Source organism: Schistocerca serialis, chromosome 7, assembly GCF_023864345.2.
Source record: "Schistocerca serialis cubense isolate TAMUIC-IGC-003099 chromosome 7, iqSchSeri2.2, whole genome shotgun sequence".
Lineage (NCBI taxonomy): Eukaryota > Metazoa > Arthropoda > Insecta > Orthoptera > Acrididae > Schistocerca > Schistocerca serialis.
Window position 1 is genome coordinate 194,683,219 of NC_064644.1, and position 20,828 is coordinate 194,704,046.

Genomic DNA, 20,828 nt, shown 5'->3' on the forward strand with positions numbered 1-20,828 from the left:
GTGGAAGTCAGTTACTTCAAACGATGCCTAAATCAACGCCTAGTCAGAAAACTTCTAGGAATAAAATTGGATTCCCAAAATCTGAACTCAGTAGCTTGCTGCTACCACGTGATGCTGGCATGGCAACAGATAAAAAAAATAAGGAAAACATTAAACTGGAAAAAACATGTTGACGAGAAAAATCAAAGCAGCGGAAATACAAAAAACCTGTGATTTTAAAAACGAAAAATTGTAGAAATTTCTGAAAGTAATTCCGGCTTAGCACCAGCTCTTAAAATTCTAAATACTGTTGGTCAGCCTAGAGTAGAAGCAAATCAGTGAGGTTTATTTCATATCACAAAGGAGGCTGCATTTTCTGGTGGCACTATGATGTTCGACGTCGCACTGAAGTTACAAGTTGCTGCAAAACAGTGGACGACTTACAAGCCGACCTTTGCAAACAACGCTAAACTATCAGAGGTTGAGGGTTATGCTTAAGACTCCTTCTCAGATGAATCACAACAGAGGAAGGAAAAAAAAACACTTGGTAACTGTTTCTGTTAAATTATGCAAACCAAACTCTACGCCACTTGTAAAGCATAAAGATGTCAAATACATTATAGCTACGATAATAACAAATTCTTTTAATCAGTAGATGCCAAAGCACGTGTTCCATTAGATATTACACCAGCAAATGCTCAAGCACCAATATTAATGCACCTCCACTAGCGTAAAATTACCAGATCGTGATTGTGTGCTCGCTGAAAAACGTAAGCTTTTTCCCTCTGTTTATGCAGGTATTGTAATAAAGAAAGATGTTGAAGGGAAACCCGAAACCGTGAGACACTCTGGGTGCACATTCGTAGCGATTCGTCGTTGAAAACATTCTTTCTATTACATGGAGACTAATTCCACAGACGTACAAGGACTTTCTGAATTACCTGCTTTAGAAAAGTTAATGAGAACTCAAGACGCTTTCATAAAATCAGTCTTTATTTTTACTTGCGATGGTGATCCGGACGAAAATCCAGGATAGGAGCGAGTTATTGTTTCATCTGTACAACATTTCAAAGATTTTGTCTTGGATGCTATTTACATTGCCACAAATGCTCCAAAAAACAGTGCGTTTAAAAAAAATGGAGCAGTGAATGGCGTGTCTTAGTTGCGAACTTCTGGTGTTGTATTAAAACATGACGATTTCAGTTCATACCTTCCTTCTAATGATCGAATTACTGACTCGGAGCTAGAAAAACGGAACTCCATGGGTGCCGACATCGTGTTGGCTAATATATGGAGCGAATTGTTTATTGACGATTTCCCTGTGATTGATGAATACATGTGCCAACAGATACCAGTGTGGATATCGCAGAGGTGAGGACACTAAAAAATTATGTTACGTGGTACACAAATCACGTACATGAATCACAATCTTTTTTTACAAATTGTAAAATGCGACGTTGTCGTATGTTGCGGTGTGCGACGATCTAGCCTGTGGCGATCAATATGAGTGGGGCTGTTTTTATTGAACAGACTTCAGACGGGTATATACCCGTAGGCAATGGTAACTCCGAAGGTAAACTTGCTCCGGTCTCACTACATTTATCTGTGGATATCGGAGCTCCATCACATTTGAGGCAAGTTCAGTTCGATGGCTATTGTTGCAGTGTCGAAGCATACTTACTTAAGCAATCGTGTGGAATCTGTGGTCTATATTTTTCATCATACAAAGCCACCAACCAATATTCCGCCCCGATAGCTCAGCATGTTCGGTCAGAGGGTTAGCTGCCCTGTGCAATAAAAAAAAACTGAGTTAATCGATCAACAACGAACTTAAACGGGTGTCTTAAGACGTCCGCCCTGAGCAGATGCAACGAACGAAAGCGAACAAAATGCGATTACAAAAAAAAGTGGTCAGCGTGACGGACTGCCGTCCTAAGGGGCCCGGGTTCAAAAAATGGCTCTGAGCACTATGGGACTTAACAGCTGAGGTCATCACCCCCCTAGAACTTAGAACTACTTAAACCTAACTGACCTAAGGACATCACACACATCCTTGCCCCAGGCAGGATTCGAACCTGAGACCGTAGCGGTCGAGCGGTTCCAGACTGAAGCGCCCAGAACCGCTCGGCCACGGGCCCTGGTTCGATTCCCAGCTGGTTCAAATGGTTCAAATGGCTCTGAGCACTATGGGACTCAACTGCTGAGGTCATTAGTCCCCTAGAACTTAGAACTAGTTAAACCTAACTAACCTAAGGACATCACAAACATCCATGCCCGAGGCATGATTCGAACCTGCGACCGAAGCGGTCTTGCGGTTCCAGACTGCAGCGCCTTTAACCGCACGGCCACTTCGGCCGGCGATTCCCAGCTGGGCCGGGGATTTTATCCGCTCAGGGACTGGGTGTTGTGTTGTCTTCATCATTTCATCCGCATCTGGCGCGCAGGTCGCCCAGTGTGGCGTGGAATGTAATAAGATCTGCACCAAGGCGGCCGGACCTGCCCCACGAGGGGCCTCCCGGCCAATGACGACAAACGCTTATATCCATTTACCAACCAATACATGTAATCGTATAAGAGCCAAAAAGAGGTTTTGCTCAACATAAAGATACGTCCTCAAAGTTGCTCAGCACGAAGATACGTCCTCAAAGAATAGCAGCTTGACATTCCAGGTCAATTACTTTGTCTGATAAACGATCACGATGCTATGTCGCTAGATGAAGAAGACGTGGACAAAACGAATGTTTCTCACATTATACAAATCGAAAACATAGTGACTGCTACGCCACTTTTAAATAATTCTCCAGCCTTTGTTATGCTTTGTAAGTTTTCTGACATGTTTGATTTATTGTTGTTTTTATGAAATAAAGATTTTGGATAGAAATATGTAAATAATTTTGGAAGTGCTATTTTAATTTATTGACTTCTAAATTTAAAATTACAAAATACGTGACGTCACATCAGACGAAGAAAGGAAGGTGGTGGAGTATACACTCATGTGTGACCTCCTGTGAGAATATCGGTGTCAGAGAGCTCCAAAAGATCATGGAATTCATGTGATGTAATTCATGCACAGCACCCTACCGAGTATAGATCATTGCAGGTGATACGGACACACAATCTTGTGAAGTAGTTATGAATACGTTTTCCGAAAGCTTTCTTGAGCACCTAGTTCGACAACCCACACGCAGTGGAAATGTTTCAGGCTTTATAACAACAAACAGATCTAACGTCATCGACAGTGTCAGTAGAAAGAATCACAGCGATGATGGATACTAAAGACAATTAATCCATCATAAAGGCTACGATAGTATTAATGGTAGAAACAGCTGACAAGCAGTTGTTAGCATCCTACTTAGACAATGATAGGAAGTACACTATTGGTCATTAAAATTGCTACACCACGAAGATGTGCTACAGACGCGAAATTTAGCCGACAGGAAAAAGATGCTGTGATATGCAAATGATTAGCTTTTCAGAGCATTCACACAAGGTTGGCGCCGGTGGCGACGCCTACAACGTTCTGACATCAGGAAAATTTCCAACCGATTTCTCATACACAAACAGCAGCTGACCGGCGTTGCCTGGTGAAACGTTGTTGTGATGCCTCGTGTAAGGAGGAGAAATGCCTACCATCATGTTTCCGACTTTGGTAAAGGTCGGATTGTAGCCTATCGCGATTGCTGTTTATCGTATCGCGACATTGCTGCTCGCGTTGGTCGAGATCCAATGACTGTTAGCAGAATATGGAACCGGTGGGTTCAGGAGGGTAATATGGAACGCCGTGCTGGATCCCAACGGCCTCGTATCACTAGCAGTCGAGATGACAGGCATCTTATCCGCATGGCTGTAACGGATCGTGCAGCCACGTCTCGATCACTGAGTCAACAGATGGCGACGTTTGCAAGACAACAACCGTCTGCACGAACAGTTCGACGACGTTTGCAGCAGCATGGACTATCAGCTCGGAGACCATGGCTGCGGTTACCCTTGACGCTGCATCATAGACAGGAGTGCCTCCGATGGTGTACTCAACGACGAACCTAGGTGCACGATTGGCAAAACATCATTTTTTCGGTTGAATCCAGGTTCTGATTACAGCATCACGATGGTCGCATCCGTGTTTGGCGACATCGCGGTGAACGCACATTGGAAGCGTGTATTCGTCATCGCCATACTGGCATATCACCCGGCGTGATGGCATGGAGTGTCATTGGTTACACATCTCGTCACTTCTTGTTCGCATTGACGGCACTTTGAACAGTGGACGCTGCATTTCAGATGTGTTACGACCCGTGGTTCTACCCTTCATTCGATCCCTGCGAAATCCTACATTTCAGCAGGATAATGCACGACCGCATGTTGCAGGTCCTGTACGGGCCTTTTTGGATACAGAAAATGTTCGACTGCTGCCCTGGCCAGCACATTCTCCAGATCTCTCACCAACTGAAAACGTCTGGTCAATGGTGGCCGAGCAACTGGCTCGTCACAACACTTGATGAACTGTGGTATCGTGTTGAAGCTGCATGGGCAACTGTACCTGTACACACTATCCAAGCTCTGTTTGTCTCAATGCCCAGGCGTATCAAGGCCGTTTTTATGGCCAGAGGTAGTTGTTCTGAGTACTGATTTCTCAGGATCTATGCACCCAAATTGCGTGAAAATGTAATCACATGTCAGTTCTAGTATAATATATTTGTCCAATGAATACCCGTTTATCATTTGCATTTATTCTTGGTGTAGCAATTTTAATGGCCAGTAGTGTAACTTAGTTGCAGTGGGATGGACGTAGATGAATTGGGACAGTTTAAACTGACCGTAAATCGCGCCGACTATGTGGAATGAGGATGGAAAAGACACACCGTGGTTTTAAGAAAATTCGGAAAATATGGAGGAAGCAGAGATCGTTACACGGTTGGGTGAAAAAAGGACGTGGAAATGTCGACAGGAAGAAGTTAGTAGAAATTTGCGCGTGTGTATAAATATAGCTGCGTGAAGCACACATCTACCACCGTCATACCTTAGCCAACGATCTTGTTGTGAACCTGAGAAAATTCTGGTCCTACGTAAACTCTCTAAGTGTGTCAAAAGCTTCTATCCAGTCAGTTGTTGATCGTTCTCGTTAGGACGTAAAAGACAGCAAAAGGAAAGCATTTTAAAAAATCATTCACGCAGGAGAAACATACAGATACGATTGGTTGTCCGTCATACTGACTTCGTTTGCAGGACATAGAAATAGAATCCCTGGCGCTGAGAAGCAACTGAAAGAGTTGAAAACAATTAAGTCACTAGGTTTTTACGGAATGCCAGACTCGGTTTTACAGAGGATGCTCTACAGCAATGGCCCCTTACTAAGCTCGCATTTGTGGCGAATCTTTTGTCCAGCTAAAAGCCTCAAGCGAATAGAAAAAAAGCGAAAGTGACTCCTGTGTACAAGGAAGGTAAAATAGTGGATGGTATGCTGTAGATTTCTTGAACATATTCTGGGTTCTTATATAATAAATTTTCTGGGGGCAATTTTCTGTCCCACAAATCAACGTGGATTTAGAAAGCATCGCTCATGCAAAACTCAGCTTGACCTTTTCTTGCACGATACCCTGCGAACTGACTCCTTATGCAGCCTACAAGCTCTCGACCATTGCTTCCCTCGCCATCCTTCCGGAGACTGATTTCGATCGGTCTTCCGCTGCAAGATTTTCGTGATTTGGGAAACTGAATGGCGCACCCTCAGTACACCAAATAAACTACGTGTTATCAAGGAGACAACGAATGTATGGCGGTCAGCCATACAAGCCACTCGCAGGGACTCCGTTGTCCTTTTCCAGCTCCACATCGGCCATAATTGGCTAACACCTGGTCACCTCCTCCATCACGAGGACCCTCCTAGGTATTGCTGTGGCTCCCACATGACTGTCGTCCGCATCTTCTTGGACTGCCCAATTTTAGGCGCTCTGCGGAGGACTTATAACCTTTCCAGCACCCTGCCTCTGGTGTTGGATAAGAATTCCTCAATGGCTGATATATATATTTCTTTTTTTTGCGTTTTATTCGTGAAGGGAGTTTTTATCGCACAGTCTAAGGGTGTGCGTCTGGCCTACTCTTCCAGGCCCCCAGCCTCCCTCCATTTTAACTCTACCTCACTCTTTCTTTGCTGTTTTATTTCCGCTTGGTGTTCTTCTTGTCCCTACGTGTGTTCATCTCGCCTTCTCTTTTAAGCTGGAGATTTTAGTGTGTTGCAGAGTAGCTGGCTCATCCTTTTTTATTCTTGTGATCAGAGAGCCTTGGTAATCTGCTATATTATTTGAATACCTTCCACTACTTTTCCTTTTAGTGTACGTTTTCCCCTTTTGGTTAACTTTTTTCATTTTCTATAACCGTGTGGTTCCCCGTTAGTTTTCCGCTCTTTTCCTCTTCCCGACTCCTTTTGGGAATTATTTTAATCTGAGCCTTGTTTGCATATGGAGAAAGGGACCGATGACCCTCTAGTTTGCTCTCTTTATACCCCAAACCAACCAACCAACCACCGATGGAGATCTATGTTCATATCATACAGAATGATTCTTATTAAAGTTTAAAAACCGCTGAATAAATGTAAATAACTCTGAGACAAGTAATTTAGTACAAGGCAAAAGGGGCCGCAAATGTCGGGAAATACCCGAAAAGTGGATGACAAATCTTGAACATGTGATGTCACTAGTTGACATACCTCGGTGCACAGTCAGCACTTATACTTGACGATCTGACCCTCGACTGTAGGAGGCAGAACCACACATCGCTCGCTATACTACTGCGTTTTCGTTCTTGTATTATTTGGTGTGATACAATAGCGCTCGCAGTAGTAGTAATACAAGACTACTATGCATCGATTTACGTTTATCTCCAATTTTGGGGATTTGCCGTCGTGCGCGGCTCCGCGTGTCTTACATTAAATTACTTGATTCAGCGTCATCTACGTCACTTCGGTGCTTTCTAAATGTCAGTAAAAAATCACTCTGTATATTTATAGATTTTCGGAAAGCGTTTGACACGGTGCTCGCTGCAGGCTGTTAAAGAAGATACGACCAGATGAAATAGGTTCACAGATGCTGAGTGCTCGAAGTCTTCATAAGTAATAAAACTCTCTACGTTGTTCTCGACGGTGAGTGTTCATCAGAGACAGGTATATCATCAGGAGTTCAATGGTTCAATGGCTCTGAGCACTATGCGACTTAACTTCTGAGGTCATCAGGATTCGAACCTACGACCGCAGCGGTCGCTCGGCTCCAGACTGTAGCGCCTAGAACCTCACGGCCACTCCAGCCGGCTACCATCAGGAGTGATCTAGGAATTTTATGATAGGACTGTTATTATTTCCTATATATATAAATGATCTGGCGGACAGGGTGGGCAGTTATCTGCGGTTATTTGCTAGTGCTGCTGTGGTGGACGGAAAGTTGTCGAAGTTGGGTGATTGTAGGGGGATGCCAGATGACTTAGACAAAATTCCTAGTTCGTGTGATGAATGGCAGTTAGCTCTAAATGCAAAAAAAAAGTAAGTTAATGCAGACGAGTAGGAAAAACAAACCCGCGATGTTCGGACACAGCAATAGTAGTGTCCTCCCTGACACAGTCGCGCTGTTTAAATATCTCGGCGTAACGTTTCAAAGTATTATGAAATGAAACGATCATGTGATGATTGTGGTAGGGAAGGCGAATGGTCGACTTCGGTTTATTGGGAGAATTTTGGGAAGGTGAGGTTCATCTGTAAAGGAATTCGCATATAGGACGCTAGTGCGACCCATTCGTGAATACTGCTCGAGTGTTTGAGATTGGCACCAAGTCGGATGAAAGGAAGACATAAATCAATTCACAGATGGGCTCCTATACTTGTTACCGATACGTTCGAACAACGCGCAAGTATTACGAAGATGTTTCGGGAACTGAAATGGGAATCCCTGGAAGGAAAGCGACGTTCTTTTAGAGGAACACAACTGAGAAAATTTAACGAACCGGCATTTGAAACAGAAATGTCTTACTGCCACCAAAGTAAAGACGACGAACATAACATACGAGAAACTAGGGCTCTTGCGGAGACCTACAGACAGTCGATTTTCCCTCGCTACATTTGCGAGTGGAATAGTAAATGGAACGATTAGTAGTGGTACGTGGTGACCGAAACCTTACGCCATAAGGTGACTTGCTGAGTATGTATTTAGATGTAGAGATAAAAAGATATGGTACGACTCAAAGTAGCGCTTCATCAACTTTTCCATTAGCCCTATTTCCTGCACAGGTGTAAAAATCCAGGCCTGACTTCCCGGTCTGTATGTCACAGATTGGTTCTTGGTACTGCAACGCTGTTGTTCCTTCTTCTGAGCGTCCACGGTCAACAAGTGAGCCAGCTGTCCTATTTCTTCAGTCCTGGTGATGAGAAGTTTTGCATAGTCATCCTGCGCATCGTCCAGCTGAAACGGGAACCGGTGCATCCATTGTCGTTTCGGCCATGCGATCGTTGAGTCCAGAGTACGGTGATGAGCTTCTGACCACAAGTTTACTATAATCATCTGCAGTTGACTGGCGTGAATAGGACTGTTCTGATGGTTGACACTTTGCAGCGTAATAGTCGACTTCTTTCTGTCCAGTAATGAACAAAGTGTCCATGGTGGCCACGATGAGATCAAACTGGAGTGTTGTCCTCCATATCCTCTAAATGTCTGTTCTTCTGGCGGACGTGTTACTTGGTGGATGAGTCTGTTGTACCAGCATTGGTTGGATAGTGGATTGTCGTTTAACGATGGCGACCGAAGTCCGAGTCTTTATTTTTTTGCCTTAGTTTCTAATCCGGGAAAGAGTTCCTTACAAAATATTTTGATTATACTTACGGTGTGTTATGTCATGTTTTCGCTCATGAGAGACGTCATTTCCTTGCACGCTTTAGAGGTATTCCATCGTTTCGCACTGTTGATTCTGGATTAAAGCCACATTGCTTTGAAGAACTATCAATTTCTTGTTGTGGGACATAGCATACTGAAGTACCATTACCAACTGCTAGTTTTCCGCTTGATCCAAAGTTGTTCTCTTCCTCCGCGATTCGTCATATGTCTGTTAAGCTGTTTAATTGTATTACTATGTATTTATTTTATGTGTAAGAGAAATGAAGGAGTAGTAATGGAGTTGAAGATCTAAACGGTGAGTAGCGGGAGAGGGGAGCGGGAGTGGATTGGGGGGGGGGGGGGGCAAATATGATTGAACAGTGGCTGCGAATTAGTGGAATTAATAGTGAACTGGACGTAAAGGGGTGAGGACCAAGAGGTGAAATGAAAACGGGGGGGGGGGGGGGGGGGGCGGAGGTAGAGAGAGAATGAAGAAAGGAAGGTACCTTTTGCGCAGTTTTTCACGTCTGATTTCCAATATTTCCTGTATAAGGCCTTTAAATCTACATACATACTCCGCAAGCCACCCAACGGTGTGTGGCGGAGGGCACTTTACGTGCCACTGTCATTACCTCCCTTCCTGTTCCATGGTTCGCGGGAAGAACGACTGCCGGAAAGCCTCCGTGCGCTCTCGAATCTCTCTAATTTTACATTCGTGATCTCCTCGGGAGGTATAAGTAGGGGGAAGCAATATATTCGATACCTCATCTAGAAACGCACCCTCTCGAAACCTGGACAGCAAGCTACACCGCGATGCAGAGCGCCTCTCTTGCAGAGTCTGCCACTTGAGTTTGCTAAACATCTCCGTAACGCTATCACGGTTACCAAATAACCCTGTGACGAAACGCGCCACTCTTCTTTGGATCTTCTCTATCTCCTCTGTCAACCCGACCTGGTAGGGATCCCACACTGATGAGCAATACTCAAGTATAGGTCGAACGAGTGTTTTGTAAGCCACCTCCTTTGTTGATGGACTACATTTTCTAAGGACTCTCCCAATGAATCTCAACCTGGCACCCGCCTTACCAACAATTAATTCCACTTCAAATCGTTCCGTACGCATACTCTCAGATATTTTACAGAAGTAACTGCTACCAGTGTTTGTTCCGCTATCATATAATCGTATAATAAAGGATCCTTCTTTCTATGTATTCGCAATACATTACATTTGTCTATGTTAAGGGTCAGTTGCCACTCACTGCACCAAGTGCCTATCCGCTGCAGATCTTCCTACATTTCGCTGCAATTTTCTAATGCTGCAACTTCTCTGTATACTACAGCATCATCTGCGAAAAGCCGCATGGAACTTCCGACACTATCGACTAGGTCATTTATATATATTGTGAAAAGCAATGGTCCCATAACACTCCCCTGTGGCACGCCAGGGGCTACTTTAACGTCTGTAGACGTCTCTCCTGCGGTCCAAGACCTTCTAGCAATGCTCACGATTCGGCTGAAAGAGAGTTTTCTAAACTACCTCCTTCGTATATGTTGACTTTGCTACCGGTATCCCACGTAACTCAAATCTCTCACGGCGATCACTGCACGTGCACATTCTGCTAAAGAGCAGACATATCAGTTAAAACGAAAAAATGAAAGTGCTAATTTAAGAAGCATAAAGATTTTCACGTCGAACTTTGCAATAATATGAAGTGTTTACATTTAGATACAGCTCTTTCTTCCTTATCAAACCATTAATCGTGTAAAAGTATCTCCTTTCATATTTATCTCCTTGTATCGGAGCTGTCCACGGAAGATTGTTTTTCCCCACGATGTTTCGAAACTGTGATGTGAATCATTCTCTGTGCATATGTGACGAGATAAATGTAAATCTAAATAGTATAGACTCGTGATGCAGCGTGAGATAAGACGATGGGTATTTAATGGGGGAACGCCTTGAGCTGGTGCAGGCACTCACTAGATAGCGATGATGGCCGGCGGAGCTCTTCCTCAGGCGCTGGTGCTGCTGCTGGTGGTGATCGGCGCAACCACGGCGGCACCCGCTGCGGGTGTACCTGTCGCCCACAACGAGGACGAAGACTTGGACACAGTAAGTCCACGATTCGCAACCATTTCTCGACTTCTGTTGGATAGAAGTCCCTTTCAGACTTCTCCACATGTCCGATATTTGGCTTCACGCAAGTACAGATTTCCTATCTCTTTCCTAACGTTACTGATCCTCTTTTATTCGATCGTGCTCATGATTGTTTTTTATCGTAAGGAATACAGCAACCAAAAAAAAAAAAGAACAAGTTTCGCTAGCCATGAAAACGTGCTACATTGAATAATGTTAATAACGTGTTGCTGTTCATTCATATTTTGTTGAATGTCTCGTTCACATGACCATTAAGGAGCCCACTACTTTCGCACAATGTGTTACATAGTCCAGTCACACTAATGAGACCGCCGTATATGTTCGAAGCCAATGTGCTATAACCTCCCACAGATAGCTGGTGGGAGTACTAGCAGTGGAAATTTCGCATACCACTACCGCAACTTGAGATCCACTGAGTGGCGACATCTGCATCTACATCTACATCCATACTCCGCAAGCCACCTGACGGTGTGTGGCGGAGGGTACTTTGAGTACCTCTATCGGTTCTCCCTTCTATTCCAGTCTCTTATTGTTCGTGGAAAGAAAGATTTTCGGTATGCCACTGTGTGGGCTCTAATCTCTCTGATTTTATCCTCATGGTCTCTTCTCGAGATATACGTATGAGGGAGCAATATACTGCTTGCAACCTCGGTGAAGGTATGTTCTCGAAACTTCAACAAAAGCCCGTACCGAGCTACTGAGCGTCTCTCCTGCGGAATCTTCCACTGGAGTTTATCGATCATCTTCGTAACGCTTTCGCGATTACTAAATGATCCTGTAACGAAGCGCGCTGCTCTCTGTTGGATCTTCTCTATCTCTTCTATCAACCCTATCTGGTACAGATCCCACACTGGTGAGCAATATTCAAGCAGCGGGCGAACAAGTGTACTGTAACCTACTTCCTTTGTTTTCGGATTGCATTTCCTTAGGATTCTTCCAATGAATCTCAGTTTGGCATCTGCTTTACCGACGATCAACTTTATTTAATCATTCCATTTTAAATCACTCCTAATGCGTACTCCCAGATAATTTATGGAATTAACTGCTTCCAGTTGCTGACTTGCTATATTGTAGCTAAATGATAAAGGATCTATCTTTCTATGTGTTCGCAGCACATTACACTTGTCTACATTGAGATTCAATTGCCATTCCCTGCACCATGCGTCAATTCGTTGGAGATCCTCCTGCATTTCAGTACAATTTTCCATTGTTACAACCTTTCGATATACTACAGCATCATCCGCAAAAAGCCTCGGTGAACTTCAGATGTTATCCACAAAGTCATTTACGTATATTGTGAATAGCAACGGTCCTACGACACTCCTCTGCGACACACCTGAAATCACACTTACTTCGCAAGACTTCTCTCCATTGAGAATGACATGCTGCGTTCTGTTATCTAGGAACTCTTCAATCCAATCACACAATTGGTCTTATAATCCATATGCTCTTACTTTGTTCATTAAACGACTGTGGGGAAATGTATCGAACGCCTTGCGGAAGTCAAGACATACGGCATCTACCTGGAAACCCGTGTCTATGGCCCTCTGAGTCTCGTGAACGAATAGCGCGAATGACGTTTTGTGCTCCAGCAGACAGATGTTGGCGTGAACGGTGTGAAACGTCTGAAAGCAAAGGGTCCAGGCCCGAAGAGAGAGTGTTATGGTCTGGGGAATGTTTTCATAGCATTCCCTGGGTAGTCTCGTTAATCTGGAAGACACAATGGATCAACACAAAAATGTCTCTGTCGTTGGGAACCATGTTCACTATAACATCTACCACAGGGTGGTTCGGAGAGGACCAAGACGAGCTTATTGTAATCCTCCAGCCACAAAACCCCCCGAATTTAAACCCAATTGAGAATCTGTGTGACCACCGCGATCGGGTTGTTCGTGCGATTGATCCTCAACCGAGAAATCCAATGCAGCTGGCGACAGCACTGGAGTCGGCATTACTCCAAATCACTGTCGGTACCTTCCAAAACCTCACTGCCTCTCGCAGGAGTCCACGCTGCAATGCGTGATATACAGCCTTTTGACAGGTTATCACATTAATGTGACTGGACAGTGTATTTCAATAAAATCTTTATTAACAGCTCTAGAGTAACAGTGCACTATGGTGAATAATTGACACGCCATTGCTACTGTTTCCACTTGATTCTCAGCATAGTGAGAAAAACAGAACTGAAAGTGGAATCAGGAACGGACGTTGTTGTTGTTCTGGTCTTCAGTCCCGAGACTGGTTTGATGCAGCTCTCCATGCTACTCTATCATGTGCAAGCTTCTTCATCTCCCAGTACCTACTGCAACCTACATCCTTCTGAATCTGCTTAGTGTATTCATCTCTTGGTCTCTACGCTGCCCTCCAGTACTAAATTGGTGATACCTTGATGCCTCAGAACATGTCCTACCAACCGATCCCTTCTTCTTGTCAAGTTGTGCCACAAACTCCTCTTTTCCCCAAACCTATTCAATACCTCCTCATTAGTTATGTGATCTACCCATTTAATCTTCAGCATTCTTCTGTAGCACAACATTTCGAAAGCTTCTATTCTCTTCTTGTCCAAACTATTTATCATCCACGTTTCACTTCCATACATGGCTACACTCCATACAAATACTTTCAGAAACGACTTCCTGCCACTTAAATCTGTACTTGATGTTAACAAATTCCTCTTCTTCAGAAACGCTTTCCTTGCCATTGCCAGTCTACATTTTATATCCTCTCTACTTCGACCATCATCAGTTATTTTGCTCCCCAAATAGCAAAACTCCTTTACTTCTTTAAGTGTCTCATTTCCTAATCTAATTCCCTCAGCATCACCAGACTTAATTCGACTACATTCCATTATCCTCGTTTTGCTTTTGTTGATGTTCATCTTATATCCACCTTTCAAGACACTGTCAATTCCGTTCAACTGCTCTTCCAAGTCCTTTGCTGTCTCTGACAAAATTACAATGTCATCGGCGAACCTCAAAGGTATACGTCGTCAAAACGATTCTCAGCAGTTCTGAAGTCATCTTTCGAATCCTTATAAAGGACAAACTAAAAAGAGACAACGGCCTGGATTGTTTTGATAAACTAAATAGAATTTCCAAAACTACGCTTTCACTGTGTCTGGAAAAATAAAGCTTGCAATTAGTGTGTACTTCCAGATTTTACTTACGGCAGTGAGACATGAACTGTTGATGCTGTTAATTACAAACTGATGCTTGTCACCGTAAGGGAAAATAAGCGGGTGGTTCAGAAAACTTTTGATTTGCACTATGCTATGTTAGTATACTACCAAGTGACGTTTTAAACGCTGCACTGAAGCTGTTGCACATCATAGATAAGATATGGATTTCCAAAGATGACGTATTATGCGATATGCTGTAGTTTATCGGAGCAAAGCGTCAAGGACTAACGGTTGTGATAAGTGTGACTGATTACATAGATGATGATGAAATAGTGATAATCTGCGCCATCATTTCTCGCATTACGAACTACTTACTTCTTGAAAACTAAACAATGATATCTTCCCGTCTCTTACAAAGTGACTATCAGACCTGTTTATCACAGATTTTGGTGAGTATAAAGAATGTTTTAGAGGAACCTCTACAGAGTACCTGCCTAGCTGCTTTTCATGCGATGGCCCCTAGTTTCCGAGAAAACCGAAGTTCTATGCGTTCCTCCTATACCAGTAGTATTAAATACGTTTCGACCCACCGAGTGTAGAGTCTGGGCTAAGATCCATGCCTGCCTGCCACGTTGGTGGAATGGGTTCAAACCAAGCCATTGTACTTTTTTTTCAATTTCCCGGAAAGAGTATTATCAAATAATATATGTCATGCAAAATTATTCAAAAATAGTCATTTTCACCCTAGTAATTCCATTAATAAATAAATTATTACAGCTAACATTCTACATTATCTGATCAAAAGCGTCCGGACACCTGGCTGAAAATGACTTACCAGTTCGTGGCGCCCTCCATAGGTAATGCTGGAATTCAGTATGATGTTGGCCCACTCTTAGCGTTGATGACAGCTTCCACTCTCGTAGGTGTACGTTCAATCAGGTGCTGGAAGGTTTCTAGGGGAACGGCAGCCCATTCTTCACGGAGCGCTCCACTGAGGAGAGGTATCGATGTCGGTCGGTGAGGCCTGGCACTAAGTCGACGTTCCAAAACATTCCAAAGGTGTTCTATGGGATTCAGGTCAGGACTCTGCGCAGGTCAGTCCATTATGGGGATGTTATTGTCTTGTAACCACTCCGCCACAATCCGTGCATTATGAGCAGGTGCTCGATCGTGTTGAAAGATGCAATTGCCATCCCCGAATTGCTCTACAACAGTGGGAAGCAAGAAGGTGCTTAAAACATCAATGTATACCTATGCTGTGATAAAGCCACGCAAAACAACAAGGAGTGCAAGCCCTCTCCATGAAAAACACCACCACACCATAACACCACCGCCTCCGAATTTTACTGTTGGCACTACACACGCTGGCAGATGACGTTCACCGGGCATTCGCCACACCTACACCCTGCCATCGGATCGCCACGTTGTGTACCGTGATTCGTCACTTCACACAACTTTTTCCACTGTTCAATCGTCCAGTGTATACGCACCTTACCCGAAGCGAGGCGTCGTTTGGCATTTATCGGCGTGATGTGTGGCTTATGAGCAGCCGTTCGACCATGAAATGCAAGTTTTCTCACCTCCTGCCTAACTGTCACAGTACTTGCAGTGGATCCTGATGCAGTTTGGAACTCCTGTGTGATGGTCTGGTTAGATGTCTGCCTATTACACATTATGACGCTCTTCAACTGTCGGCAGTCTCTATCAGTCAACAGACGAGGTCGGCCTGTACGCTTTTGTGCTGTATGTGTCCCTTCACGTTTCCACCTGACTATCACATCAGAAACAGTGGACCTAGGGATGTTTAGGAATGTGGAAATCTGGCGTACAGATGAATGACGCAAGTGACATCCAGTCATATTCTGCTCTGTCACGATGTCTAATGATTACTGAGGTCGCTGATATGGAGTACCTGGCAGTAGGTGGCAACACAATACACCTAATATGAAAAATGTATGTTTTTGGGCGTTTCCGGATACTTTTGATCACATAGTGTATGGATGTCTATTCAGTTTGTTACAGACTAAATTTCATAATAGTTTTACTCGCTATCACTTGCTGTACTAGAGCAGAACTCCTGATGTTATTTGTCGCAAAAGCAACCGAAACATAAATTCGTAGAGCACCATGCACGTTCAGGGAAATCTATTGCCTTGCAGGCACTCAGATTTTTCAGAAGCGATGTCAGAAAACACAGTTTGTTTAAATTGAAAAACTTCAATGCGAACGACGTGTATCTGAACATTCCTGTGAAAGGTGGTGTACTAAATTGCTGCAGAATAAATTTTCATGGAATCTTCTCTCTCCTCTACTTATCTTCAGAAAGTCGGCAGCATTTTGAATTTTTTTCGTGAACATTTTAATCTGACTGTAATGCTAACTTCGCAGGATGGGCAAAGTAGAGTACATTTGGGTGAGATAATTTTTACGATCCAGCTTGCTCGCTTGCCTTTCATTTACAAAGATTTGATCGTAAAACATCTAATCAGTCTGCCCTCTCCATGAATCAGTAATGTAAATTATATTTTTTTGCCCCTTTTATGGAAGAATGACAGATTAAAAGTTTTGCATGTAGCACTTTCGTATATTTCCCAGATTTCGTGAAGGTCAGAAATACATTTCTTTAATTTATGAGTCAAGCCGACAATCCTTTTCTGTTATAATACGACCAAATTTCCCGGATAGTTCTTGCACCTTTCCTGACGCAGTTATAGTATACTGTGCTGTGAAGAAATGACTAATTGTGTTCAAATTAGATTTTGTCCATTGTTCCACAAGAGATCTACAGTAGTGGAAATCAGTGTAAAGGCAGAGATATTTGTAGGAAAATTACGTTGTCTGTTGGAACACTTAGGCACAGTGTGCATGCAATAGTATGAGATCCAGTATACAGAAAAATTCCATCAAACGGTGTCGCATTTGATGTCGTAGTACATTCTATAACAATACATCAACGAATCAAGTGGTAGAGGGTGGAACTAGCTATAAAGGCAGACGGCTCTGCGGTGTTAGTGTGTGCATACGTGCCTGTACTACAGATAGGAAGTAGACATCGTTAGTGACAGGGCGTGTTGTGTACTTAAACCACGATTTTGACAATGCTACGCGGAAAACTGTTATCATGTGACGAAAAAGTAAAAATCGGTGCGTACAACGAAATGAGATTCTTTAATCGTCAAATCGCCAAAATCTTGAACAATTCAAGTACAGTGACTGATAATATCGTTATATTGGGCGCTTGATGTGGGTAGAACGGAAAATATGGGAAAAGTAGAAAGTTATCTGACGCATGGAAATGGTTACTTTTGGGCAAAGTAAGGAACACAACCCGTTACTCCTTTCAACTTGTTGCTGGTTTACAGTTACCAGTGATTTCCAGACAGGTACGACAGATTTTGTCACATGTCAGATATCTAGCATTCAAGACACGACAGCAGAAACCTGTTCCCTAATCTCCCTGAAACAGAGGAAGTTCATTTATGCATACGATCTTGATTTCGCCATTCAGCAGAAAATCCTGAAGCTGGTGAAGCGATGCTCTCTGCAGATCTAAGTACAATACACGAATACTCCAAGAAGAGGAGATTAATACCAAATCCAACGAAGACCAAAGTTGACTGCTTTCATCTTAACAATTGAAAGGCCAACGCAAAGCTATATGTCACCTTTAATGATATAGTTCTACACCATCGAGACGCAGTCAAGAAGCGACTACAGAAACCTGCTCTAACAATCAAAGATAAACAGGGAGGATTGGTGTTTGCTGAAAAACATATGTCATGGACTTCAAATGGGATAAAGTGATCTTCAGTGACGAGAAGAAGCTTACTTTAGATGGGCTGCATGGATTTCAATATTATTGGTTTGATATGAGAACGGAGCAGCAGATAAGAATGAGCAGAAATTTTGGTGGCGGAATAGTTACGATTTTGGCAGCCTTCTGCGTTAAAGATAAAGCACGCATTGCCTGACTGAACACCAGAATGAATCAGATGTGTACTAAGAAGCTAGAGGCAGAACTGATTACAATACGTGAGGACCTATGGGATGAAAGCCCGACGTTTGAAGAAGATAATGCATCTGTGGATGTTTCTGCAACAACTAAAAAATTAGTTTTAAGATAAAAATATCGGTGTATTGCCTTGGCCTGCACGTAGCCCGGATTTGAATCCCGTGATAAGCCTTCGGGGAATACTGCCAAGGCGCGTTTATTACAATAGAAGGCAATTTGAGGCTGTGTTTGAGATGAAAAAAAAACAATGGGAGAAGAGTGGGCGACAATTTCACTGCAAGAACGACAACCCCCACCGAAATCAATGCCAAAGAGAATTTTTGAGGTGATAAGGAAGAACGGAGGTTGGAAAAAGTACAAACAATGCAATAATACAGGCTGGAGCAGATAAAAGTGACCCGGAGAACAGAGTTCCAGCATACAAAGAACCACAGCAGAGGAAAGAAATACAGTGCTAACCTGATTATAGCAGATGTTGAAAGGGACCAGCATTGATCTCTTGGCATTTTTCGGTAGTGGACAGCAAGTTACTGAAGGCGGATCGAAGTTGGACTGCTGAAATTGTTGCAGTCTTATCCGAAATGTTCAGCTGCACTTCTTGAAGACTATGAGGGTTGTTGCGATACACCTTAGTCTTGAGGGCTCTCCACACTAAGTATTTGCACGCTGACAGATCAGGTGACCTGTGAAGTCGGCTAGGGCAGCGACCAGTCTCACCTCTGCTAACTACATTGTCAGGCGTAAAGATTGTGTAAATCTGCTCCAAGGTTCGGCCGGATGTATGGGCAGTTGTCCATCCTCTTGGAAGTAACTGGGGTGTCTTACTCTTCCGTCAATGCTGGCAAATATAGTTTCAAAATGTTGGCAATGTAACGCGCTGAAGTCAGCTTATGGTGAGGACAGATGGGACCAGCAAAACGGCATGCAGACGCAGCCCATCAAACCCCAACTTTTTGATCATGCAATGGCGTTCCGTGGAAGTTATGCGGATTCTCAACTGCCCAGAACTGTGATTCTATGAGTTGACATAACTACTGAGGTGAAACCAGGTTTCATCAGATATAAAGAACGGATCCATGTCCAAGCCATTCATTGTTATCTCAGTAAACAGCTACTCACAAAACTGGAGGAGCTGAGAAGCATCTACTGGTTTTAGTGCATGAACAACAGACACTCGATGGGGAATCTTATGCAGGTCCAAAAGGAGTACACTTCTGCATGATCGACGTGATATGCCGGTCTCTTGCGACAGGCGTCGTGTTGATTTGGTATGACACTGAAGCATTTACTAGTGAACTGCAGCCAAATTTTCTGGTGTACGGGCACGTTTCGGTTTTTTTTTTTTTTTTTTTACTTTTTCAAAACAGATCATGTCGGACACCATTGTCGGACTAAGCTCTGCATGGCACTCTTTGCTGGCATTTTGGCACCTTTAAATTTCTCAGCAAACAACTGACCATACCGTTTCCGCGACGTTGTTGTCACGTAACTTTCCACAACGAACGCTCACTGCTCCATTGTGAGTGCCATCGTACCCTTTGCACTGCTCCACTGACACACACAGCCCACCTGCGTCTTTAACCGGTGAGCATCACTTGGTGGGTGTAGGCCTCCTACACGTTGTGTGCGCGTCACAGTATGTAGTTATATGCATACATTCACAACCAATTGTGTGCACTCGTCTGGACGATTTTCATTTGCCCCACCCTGTACAACAGTTCACTAAGTGCCTCTATACCAATTTCCATACAGCAAATCCAAATCTATTATTTTGTTAGTCGAGTTATGAAAGAAACTATATAATTCCGTCATGACTGTTTATGTCTTGTACGTATCTACTACTTTCATAGCAAATCCAATACACATTGTTTCAGACATTGTAAATTACTTTCGTAAAATTCTTTCCTTTATACTGATTTTCACTACTGTGATGTATGTCGATTTGTACTGCCAGCCGGTTTGATCGATATTAATTACGTAATCGAGATTAAAATTATGGATGAATACTTTCGTTTGTGTCTGAAATGCTTTCGCAACTGCTAAGACCTCATCCACCGTTGAGAAACCTTTGAACTTATCCAAACATTCGGAATTTTAGCTACCAACCATAAACGGAATACACATGTCAGGAAAAATGTCTTTAATAATTGATTTATTAAAAAATTACTACGGCAAATATAACTGATTTTGAATAATTTTGCGTGACATTTACTGTTTAATGACATTCTGAACAATGAAATTCAGAAAATATGGAGGAACACGGGAAACGTTTGAACCCACCGTCAGCGTGGTGCCTAGAAACGTTAGCGCCTGTAACGTTACAAGTATAGAAGGTGGGCATAAAACTTCAATATCGTTTATCTCGGAAGCTGGGGGCTGTCACATGAAAATCCGCTAGCCGTACTCGTCCGACACGTCACTCTACAACATACGTAAGACTCATCAAAATCTGAGGTTAGCGGGTCTGATGGGCCCTTGTTAGATCGAACTGATTATTCTTAAACATAACGTTTTCAGCTATTTTTGTTTCCTTCAATTAAGAGCCACAATAAAGTGTTTGCGTAAGATCTAATTTCATACTATATCGCACAAACTCTGTAAAATTTCGGCATTGTCAGTAGTTAACAGCAGGTATTCTTCTATATAAAAAATGTAACATATGAATAACTTCCGTATAACTTATTTTGTAAAAATGCAGCACACTGCTTGGCAGAT

At 43.2% G+C, this 20,828-nt stretch overlaps 1 protein-coding gene across 1 annotated transcript in view; it reads left to right on the plus strand.

The window, feature by feature from the left end:
• Window positions 1–10,812: 10,812 nt before the first annotated feature.
• The window catches only part of LOC126412495 (lipase 3-like), an 86,025-nt gene continuing 76,009 nt past the window's right edge, over window positions 10,813–20,828 (plus strand). Inside the window, exon 1 of the mRNA XM_050082113.1 lies at window positions 10,813–10,938. Within this exon, the coding sequence (XP_049938070.1) occupies window positions 10,816–10,938 (123 nt within the window). The 5' untranslated portion in view covers window positions 10,813–10,815. The remainder of the gene's footprint in view (window positions 10,939–20,828) is intronic.